Source organism: Pollicipes pollicipes, unplaced genomic scaffold (genome assembly GCF_011947565.3).
Source record: "Pollicipes pollicipes isolate AB1234 unplaced genomic scaffold, Ppol_2.1 Scaffold_4881;HRSCAF=5763_pilon_pilon_pilon, whole genome shotgun sequence".
NCBI classification, from domain to species: domain Eukaryota; kingdom Metazoa; phylum Arthropoda; class Thecostraca; order Pollicipedomorpha; family Pollicipedidae; genus Pollicipes; species Pollicipes pollicipes.
This window is the reverse complement of record NW_023596576.1, coordinates 50,181,651-50,192,115: the sequence shown is the minus strand read 5'-3', so window position 1 is coordinate 50,192,115 and position 10,465 is coordinate 50,181,651. Positions and strand designations below refer to the sequence as shown.

The 10,465-nt window shown below is 51.1% G+C and overlaps 1 protein-coding gene across 1 annotated transcript in view; it reads left to right on the top strand.

Moving 5' to 3' along the window:
- The first annotated feature begins 10,198 nt into the window (after positions 1-10,198).
- LOC119100549 (DNA (cytosine-5)-methyltransferase 1-like) overlaps positions 10,199-10,465 on the top strand; it is a 12,860-nt gene continuing 12,593 nt past the window's right edge. The window contains exon 1 of the mRNA XM_037223633.1: positions 10,199-10,207. Within this exon, the coding sequence (XP_037079528.1) occupies positions 10,199-10,207 (9 nt within the window). The remainder of the gene's footprint in view (positions 10,208-10,465) is intronic.

The window sequence follows — 10,465 nt, the reverse complement described above, 5'->3', positions numbered from 1 at the left end:
AACAGTATATTTGTTTTTCTCTCATACGACGTCTGGAAGCTGCGAATCCCAGGGAGTGAAGTTCTCCCCGACCGGGTGCGGCTGTCTCAGACTCCCGACCGGGGACGGTGGTCCCAGGTCCCCGAGCGCGGGCGGTTATCGCAGGCGCTCGACCGGGCACGGTTGTCTCAGACCCCGACCGTGGGTTAAATTCACGTCAACACCACACTTGCGAGAAATGATGTGTCAGAAGCGACATCAGCACACGCCACATGAGTTCAGCTGGCGGAGAGCGATGCTACGCAGACGGCTTGGAAGTAAGTCAAATGAATTATCTAGCTTTGTTGAACAGCAGTGCCAGTATCCAAACATGTAAGAAATAAAACAGGTCCACTGTTGCGTGACAGACTTTGGAAGCTGTGCGTTAGTGTCAAGATGCCCTATTGTGCTTCATTTTTAGGTAACGGTCTATCTTTGTCGGCCATATTCTTGCGTTTCTTTGAATCCTACCAGCATGCTTGAATATGCGAGATACACTGCTCGCACGTTTTTGGCATTTCTATCGTAGCTGCTGCAGTGTAATGACCATGACGCTGCAGAGCTGCCATTATGTTGTTGGTTCCTTGCGGTCATCGTATCGGTGGTGTAAACAATGGAACGGCTCCTATAGGCCCAAGCCAGGTTTATTACAGTACCATATTTGCAAACATATGTTGTAAAGTTGTGGAATTTCGGATGCGCTATTATTTCTGGCGCGTGGTAAAATGACGTCCACCCCTGCCATACAGCACAATAATGCGTAGATTATTTTCCGCAAGCGTCCAGCTCACGACTTCAGGCCGGACACCTCCACTCGGGAGATGTTCCCCCAGCGGCGGAACCTCGCCAGAAATTTTGGGATGAGCGCAAGTTTGGAAGCCCCAGTTCCCCAACTCAAACTAGGAAGCACTGGATAGTCGCTTGCACGCCCAGAAACTGGTTCATGGTCCGCGACCCAGACTGTGGTCCGTAGCCTAAGATCGATGACATTTTTACATATTCAGTCTAAGCATCTTGACTGGATGAACTTCTGGGGTCAGCGTCCGCGCTAAGCAAAGCTGGTCGTGTCAGCCCCCATTCATCATCCGATCACGAGATTCCGGGGCAAAGCGAGTATTTGAGCGAAAGCAACGGCACGCCACCCGGCTGGGCAGCGCTGGTGCTGCCTTCTGACGTCACCTGACCTTTGTCGCGGCCGCCGCCGCAGGCCCTAAGCCATCCCTATCAGGAGCGAATAGCAAACACATAAAGCGGCTCGAACCCATCCCGCCACGGGTAGATGAATCGAAGGTCATGTGCACTGACCAACTGAGCTGTCTGGACGGCAATTCCTGGCGACACGATAGTTTACTGAGATTCTCAGGATCAGGCCAAAGATGCCTCTCAGGTTTCGGCCACTGGATGATAGGTTGAATGAAAGGAAGGAAGATTTAGGGGTTCTGCAACTGAGCTTGCAACAGCATCCAGTGCCTGCCTTTTCTTTTCTGAAATCTGAGGACTTCCACCATTTTGGTGCCGCTCCGTAAAGATAGTACCTTTCCTATCTCCTTTCCTGTAGCCTTTGCCCCATGTTATGACGCCATCTTTCGTCATGTAATGACTACATTTATCACTGACGACCTTAACCATGTGCAATTTTCAGCCTACCGTGTTCGCATAAGACCGATCGCTTATAATTCTTTGCAATACCATCCTTATCCCTGACCAAAGACGCAACTACAATTTTCTTAATGGAGAGGGGGAGTTTCGTTACAATCTTGTGCAGTGATCTTCGTCCACAGCTGTATGTTAATGACGACATTTATCCCGTGCGCTATTTTGCTTACAGGATTTATGTACGGTCATTTTCATGCGGTCTTCTTCATACAATAGGTTGTCCCATACGCTGTTTTTCCCGCGGTCACCATCAAACCACCGCCATTCTGGGACCTTTCCGCATGCTTGACTGCCCATCGGTGATCATCAGCGGACGCGTTTGGCGTCGCATGAGCCGCTGTGCACACGAGGTGTTGCACGGCGTGCAGGCCATCCGAAGATGCATCTAAACAGTGCCATCAATGCTTGCACTCAACAGATGGGTCGTGGATTACGTGATGTCGCCGCATGCAGACCCAGCGGGGACGCTCGTCGACTATTATGGTACAGCCGGTCGGCCGCGCGGCATCCTTTTGATACGGTCGTTTGGCCGGGCGGCACACAAAAGCCTAGGCCAACATAAAACTTGTTGAGTGCCGCGGCGGCGGCAGGCCGATTTACAGTCCGAGTTCGTCAGATTCCCCGCTGCACCGGGTCCTGTAGTACTCCGGCCGCCTGTCACAGCGCGCTGTCAATCCCGTCACGCGGCAGCTTACGCGATAGCTCGCCGGGGATGTGCTGTGACTCGTGTCTTGTGTGCCTGCCACAACCAGGCGCCGTCGGTCCGGCCTCGCCGCGTCGCAAAAAGCACTCGGGTAGCGCATGAGCACAGACGGCCGGCCGGGTGTCCACGCGGAGCACAGCCTGGCCGGAAACGGCCCATGCTCGCGGCTGGGAGAAGACACGACAGCTGTGTGTCTGAGGCAGCAGAAGACACGACAGCTGTGTGTCTGTCGTACACGTGACATCAACAGAAGCCTCAGACGCCTTTACGGACTCACGAAAACGTCAGAAACTCCTCCGGCTGCATTGGAAACAGCGAGCTAAGTGAGTGGAACGGATTTGGTGTTGTACCCGACGCTCAGCAACCAATCAACCAGAAAACGTTCGCTTGTGTGCCAATGACATCTCCAACACGGCGGTCTGGCCGATTGGCAAGGCCGCGAGGCAGGAGACGAGACCCAAACCAGTCCCGCGGAACCGCCAGCGCCACGGCCGTGTTGCAGGCGACGTCCGTCAGCTGCGGGCGCCCCCGGCGGCCGGCGACCTCCGCCGACCGACGCAAAAACGGCGGCCACGCTCGCCGAGCGCCGCCGGTCTCGACAGCTCGGCGCCAGCCGGTCGGCCATGTCAATGGTCGGATGGCCCGGGCGGCCGAGCGTCACGCAGCGGACCACAGACCAGACCCTGACCGCCGTGCGATGCCGCCGCGGGAGCGTGCGCCGACCGCCGCTCGCTTCTCCGGCGCGCAGGCGCTCTCTGACTGGTGTTGGCTGCCTCGTGAGGGCTTGTGGGTTTTGGGATGCGTGGTGGCTCCCGTGAAGCACGGGACGGAAAGGGCCTGCTGGACCCTCAAATGACAGGTGAAATCGGTTGGAAATGAATGAATGCAGCGAGTGAATGGCAGGTTGGGAAACGGAAAGAGGTGCAAAAACGCTGGCGAAAACAAATCACGTCTATTGCGGACACCCTGGTCAGTGCCACCTGGGCGAATACGGCAGGGACGTGGAGTCGCGGCCAAACACCGCGCTGAGGTGGCTCGCTATCGTCGGCTCACTGATGATTGGGCTTGCCAGACTGAGACAGTGACGTCAGTGCTGCTGGACTCTGACGTGGCTCGCTATCGTCGGCTCACTGATGATTGGGCTTGCCAAGCTGAGACAGTGACGTCAGTGCTGCTGGACTCTGACGTGGCTCGCTATCGTCGGCTCACTGATGATTGGGCTTGCCAGGCTGAGACAGTGACGTCAGTGCTGCTGGACTCTGACGTGGCTCGCTATCGTCGGCTCACTGATGATTGGGCCTGCCAGGCTGAGACAGTGACGTCAGTGCTGCTGGACTCTGTGGCACATTAAAGTCTTCCTGTAAAGGTCGTCCGTTGAACTGGGCTAACTCTATTGGGTTGGTGACGCCACGGACTTCGTAACAATTTTGCTTGGTAGGAACTCTGATCCAAACATCTTCCACGCAGGATGCTCGTCAATATCAGGGAAAAGATCACTGGCGCCTCACTACAATAGCCTCTGGCCTGCATTCATCGAACACTGATCCCGTGCCTGACTGCATCAAAAGCGCGGTGGGCCGGCCGCTAGCAAGATCACCAAACCGCACTACGCTGGAAATTGTCAGATGGTAGCACATGACTGCGACAGAGAAGGCAGGCGGACCACGCGCGCCGTCGACTGACCACCACGGTAGAGCTGTACCCCACGCAGAGAGCGCGACACGGCGAGAACCAGCGACGCGAGACATGACGGAAGTGTCGCTCATGCATCAGACATTTTCCTGTGCGCGTCTACGATCGCACGCTCTCGCGATCGCTTGCATGTGAATAGGAATGCCGATAGACTTGAGTTGTCAGGGGAGGGTAAGCGATTTGCCGGCTGACCTTTCAGCGAAGCTAATGTTTAACGCTAGGACAAACTGGGATTAGAGGACGCACGCTGGAAGAGCGTATTCAGCGGGTGCCACGGCGTACATCGAATAAAACAGTAAGTAGCAGCGCATTGTGGTGTTCAAGCGAGTACAGCATTGGTAGATGGCCGTGCAAGACAGACGAACGTTAGAGTGTGTTTTTATTGAGCTGACCTCGATGCAACCTTTGTGAAGGCTGAGGAGGAATGACATTGAGCCCTCGTGTCCGATTGACAGCCATCAATTTACCCTGCATGCGGTGTATATGGCGGGCCATTTGGCTGAACAACGCTTATCCATCGCATATGCACGCTGTGCTGAGGCACATACTCGGCGCATCAGGCTAGGCACGTGAGCTGGGCCCTCAAGACCGCCATCACACATGGCCTAAAATGTTAGCCGTCTGACGTTGATTTACCGTGAGGCGAGCACGTGTTGAAAGCTGCAAATGATTCCTAGACCCACCAGCTTGACGTTTGGCAGGCTGTGGTCGGTTGGTGTCACCGTCACAGCTTTCAGCTCGTGTGCTGTTATTCAGCGATGATGCCTATGCCGGAATGAAGACACCGGACAGTGCGTTCCGATATTTTTGATTCCCAAAAGCAGCTTTTAAACCAAAGACATGCGTGTTATTCCGCAATTCCATTATACTCCATTTTTTCTGAGTACACCGACAGCGTCATTTGCGAGATTAAGTGCATTCAAAATGACTCTTAATGCTCTACCAGTCACCTTAGCCTCTGGAATAGCAAAACATGCCGTCTAGATTTCGAGATTTCAGCGGCTTAAATTCACCATTCGCCTAGACTTCGAATCTAATAATACGCGCTCGGGTAGGAGTGGGGGTCAAATTACTTCGCCGAATAAGTTCTGTGCATGCTGAAAGCAATTTAATAGCCGATATTTTCGTACGCAAAATTAGACGTACCTTGTAAGTTCACTAACCTATCTGAGGTCAAAGTCAAGTCATGGTTGGCATGGAAACAAATTCGCAAGGAATCGTTCAATATGATGCGACATCTGAGTGTCAGGCGAAATCAGGTAACTCCGAAATGCTTTCTAAGACCACAGGGTAACTGATTTAGTATTACGGGTAGCTCATTTAACCTTGGACCAGGCATGAAGCTCACGTCGAGATTATGACCAAACCGCTCTATAATTGGAAAACATGTTGCATGAGGAGGACTTTGACGCTGATTAGAAGTCGTGAATCATAACGCCATCAATGAACTTCATATTTTAATTTCATTGAGGTCAGGTAGATTACTAATGCAAATGATCTCGACCAACCTTTCGTTTTGAGAAGTAAGCTGTCTTCCCTTTGATTAGAACTTGGCGCCGATCATAAATTGAAGCCTCAAAATTTTAGCAAACTTCTTGTTCATTTCTACCTTCGTGATGTCAAATGATGTCACCATACCAATATATTACCTTCTCTACGCAAAATTACGACCTGATACAAACATCAGTTAACTTTTCGTCATAAAATAAATCTAAGTTAACACGCACCCGGGTGACCGGCAAGATGCCCTTCGCTCGGGTGGGGAAGGGTCAATTTGACACCCCCGTGAGATCTCGGGAACTAAGAAAGCCAGAGATACTAAATTTACAGGGTGTGTTGACCTGTACTTGAAATCACTTGGGTCAGAGTTTGAGCTTCCTAGGCCATGACCTTCAGGTCAAATAAGGTCAAACAAGGCCAAATTCCAGGTTGGTCTCCAAAGTGCCCCAGAACCTAGGCAACTGATTGTAAGCAAAAAGTTACAAGACCATTTGAGGTCAGGGACCTTGTTCGACCTTTTCAAGTTCATGGTGACCAAAATCATACAAGACTGCTCTGAGTTTTGCATTTGAATAAGCGACAAAGATTACGCCAGGCAGTATGTTCCGAAAACAAAATATCGATCCGGGTCATCTCAGGTCAATGACCGGTTCTGACCTCTAAGAAGTCAATGGAAGATGCATAATGCCGTTCCTGCTGTCAATAAGTTCGGAATGAGCACCAGAAACTATCCCATACAGCAAGCCCAAAAGTAATAAATCGGGTTGGTTTTTACCTTGGTCTGACCCTCATACCTGACCTTAGGTCAGCGTAATTTACTCATTCAATATTTGTGGTGCCTGAGAAAAGATCTCAGAGATGTATGGCTTCGTCAACACTCCGTTGTGTAAGATTGAACGATTCCCTAGAAATTACCTTCGCTGAAATCATGGTCTGACTTTGACCTGCCATAGGTCGGCGACCTTACAAGGTACATCTGAATGCTCATGTCAAACAATCTGCTATTCAGTTGTCTACAGCTATGCAAAATTTGGCGCTGCTACGCCGCGCCGTTCGGAAGCCATTCTGGAAAAAAATTCAGGGGGGTCAATTTGACCCCCTACCCGAGCGTGTGTTAAGGCTGGTTTTATGGGGAGGTCTGAGGGCAGATGGAACAACGATTTTTAGTCGAACCTTGCTTAGCCTGATTTGACCCGAAGATCGCGACCAAACAAATTTGAAATTTAATACGAGTGAGCTCATATAAACCATGCTCACCCTGTGAATGTGATGTTCCTAGATCTCTTTGCTTTTGAGACATCACGGGGCCAGGCTGCCCCGCCCCCTGCCCTCCGCCTCTCCCGCCATCACCCCCTGACACCATCGCATTCAACCGGTCACCCGAGCACTGTTGTCACCAGAAAACATACACTTTCTCCGTTGATTTACAGCTGTAAACTTTGGGGGGGGGGGGGGCAGTGAGGTTTTCGAAGGTGCCCCTTGTTATGCAACGCCGTAGTTGTAAAATACAATTACTGGAAAGTTAAAGGGGCGTGCATTCCTCTCGCATACAGCGGCGAAAAACACGAAAATTTGGCGATCTTTGATTGCTACTATAGCACGCATCTGGACGTTTTCAGGGAGATTCTTGTTCGTGGCATTTGTGTAGGTTTGTGTCCGCGTACCTGTAAATGTAGTACATGAAATGTATATGTGTAAAATGTGTGGCCGTTTCGCCAGTCTTAGGCTGTTTTCACAAGGCCACACCAACCCCTTTATTGCTCGCATGCCTGCCCAATTCTAGACTGTTTTCTAAGAATAGCTGTTTTCTGAGGATGTTTGTCTGTAATGGCCGGCTCCGCTCCAGCGTCGGGACCTCGCAGAACAATAAGAAAAACATGCTAGCGCGGTGTCTCTGCCTTGTACCTGATCCGGTTTTCAGACGCGGAAATGACGGAGTGCACATCACGCGCACATGCGCACGGCACAAGGCCTACTGTGCATGGTCAGCATCACTGTGAATATCGTAAAGGTGTGCTTTACATGAAGTGTTGAATTCAAATATTCAGCAGAGTTATACGCATGCAGAATTCATATAATGGTCAATCATTCATTGCAGAATCCGTAATATAGCTCGGGTGTGCAGTGTACTGGTAATGTGTCCCCGAGAGTGTCCACCGAGTGTCAATTGCCGGCGAGGTCTTGATGCGGTATCCCTTATGCCTTGGCAGTGTGAAAGGTGGGGTACCCCACGCTTGCTTCTTGAGTGCAAAGGTGCGTCACCTCTAAAATTTATGTGCTGCGCATGGAACTAATGAGCGTTGTGCACAGGAAAATTTCGCCCCAAACCCTGAAAGCGCTCCTGAAGTTGAAATGCTTGATAACCTTTGGACACGTCCGGCCCTGTTGATGTCGAACCCAAAGCTGAATCCTGCTGGGTTCCAACCACATGTCCGTTTTTAAAACCTGAGCTCGCGGGATGCAATCCTTTATGGATGAAAGTGTATGAAAATGCATGAAAATGCCCTTTCTTGTCATTCTGGTCAGTACCAAAAACGACGCATGCACAAACGTTATATTACTCCCTTTCCTGGGTAATTGTATTGTGAACCTGTGCTCATCGGATCGCCATAATTTCTGTATAGGTCAACCACCTGGCCTTTTTCAAATATTTGCTCGCATCGAATTACGCTACACGATGGAAGAATATTTGTCAATCTAGTGTTACTCTGGTAACTGCCAAAAACGCCGGTATTCCTTATAACGGTAAGCATTCCTTATAACTATGCCTTCTTTGACGACCCCCAACACTCTTCACACTGAATCGATATCCTTTTTCGAGCTTCAGCACCACTCCTGTCATGCCTTGAGTTACTCAAATGGCGACACCCGTGGTGCAGCTGTTTGATTCATCGGAAACAACAATAACTCCTGTAAACGCACGGCAGCGTGTACAATCCCATGGCGAAAACCACATTAGCATGATCACCAAATTTCGCTGGAAGTCATCCCAAAACTGAGCCTTTAAACCGTCCTTACGCACGCCATACGCCTTAAATTTCGACATAGTGCATACGAAAAATGCTTAGGAAAACTGCAAAAATGTCCATAACCTGCTTCAAGCCGTTTCGGAAAAAAAACAGCGGCAAACTCGAGGGGAGCAAAATCGCCCCCTCTTGAACTTTGCTTGCACATACAGCAATCTCAATATCCACGCTTAGACGACCTCGGCATATCTTAGCGTTTCAGAATATGGTTGCAATTTAATAGCAGGTTCCTGTGCTGGACCTCGTCCACTTAAATCGCTCCCCGTTGCAGCGCGTCCCAGGTCAAACACCGTCACCGCCGACTCCCCATGAATGCCGCGTCCCGTGTCATAACTCGCCGCAAGGCGCAGACGGGCGCGACACGCACGCATCGGCCGAACTGGGAAGCCCGCCATGTCTTCTAGTGCTTGAGCAAGTCAATGAGTCTTGTTGCACGCCGTCCCGAATAATTTGCATTCCGCAGATAGTGGGCCTCCCTCTCCGACAGCACCGGGCGACAACGCTCCCGTTGTCGGCGTTACGGTGATGTCTTATTTGTTCTGCGGTCAGATATATCCCTCCGCTGCGCTCAACAGAGCCTCAGGTCCAGTGCGGTGGCCTGGTCCACGGGTGATGTCTTATTTGTTCTGCGGTCAGATATATCCCTCCGCTGCGCTCAACCGAGCCTCAGGTCCAGTGCGGTGGTCTGGTCCAGCGGGTGATGTCTTATTGTTCTGCGGTCAGATGTATCCCTCCGCTGCGCTCAACGAGCCTCAGGTCCAGTGCGTGGTCTGGTCCACGGGTGATGTCTTATTTGTTTCTGCGGTCAGATATATCCCTCCGCTGCGCTCAACGAGCCTCAGGTCCAGTGCGGTGGTCTGGTCCACGGTGATGTCTTATTTGTTCTGCGGTCAGATATATCCCTCCGCTGCGCTCAACCGAGCCTCAGGTCCAGTGCGGTGGTCTGGTCCACGGGTGATGTCTTATTTGTTCTGCGGTCAGATATATCCCTCCGCTGCGCTCAACCGAGTCTCAGGTCCAGCGCGGTGGTCTGGTCCACGGGTGATGTCTTATTTGTTCTGCGGTCAGATATATCCCTCCGCTGCGCTCAACCGAGCCTCAGGTCCAGTGCGGTGGCCTGGTCCACGGGTGATGTCTTATTTGTTCTGCGGTCAGATGCATCCCCCGCTGCGCTCAGTCCGACCTCAGGTCCAGTGCGGTGGTCTGGTCCACGGCAAAGCTAACAACTCGCTGAAAACTTGAGCTGGTGCCTTCGCAGCAATGCTAAACTCACGAGCAATTGTCTTCGGCGCGTGACGATAAACATCTGAATCTAGCAAGGTGACATGCCGGTGCACTCGCAAAAAGAGCACGGAGCTCAGCGCGCGAGCTCACGAGCTCACGCGCGACGCTCGGGTGTTTCGAACAACGATTCCCTCCGTCAGCTGCAGGAGACTTCAAATCAAAGCGTGGAGTGACTTATTTGATTAAAAAGTTTATTGCTGCAGTGACAATCCTCGGCTCTACGCAGCATAAGGTATATGAGATGCACAAGAAACCTAAAAGAGGCAGCTGCGAGAAACCTGCACTGCATTGTTGAGGTCGGGAATTACGTGTGACACAAATGAACAGGGTAGGTACATCTTATTGCAGGTGATGACAATATTCGCAGTGTAGTTCGTGTGTATGAGACCATCGCATTATATCTTTCGATAGCAAAAAAAGAAGAACATGCACCTATTTTCAGGTGTAGTAGCTTGCGACCGGTCACTATTAACCAATTGTGATATTTTTGGCTCTAGATTAACAGCGATGCTGGTATTTTGGCTTCAGGTGCAATCAACGCTGTCATTATGTAACTGGATCCTTGATGATAGCATCCTGATTGGGT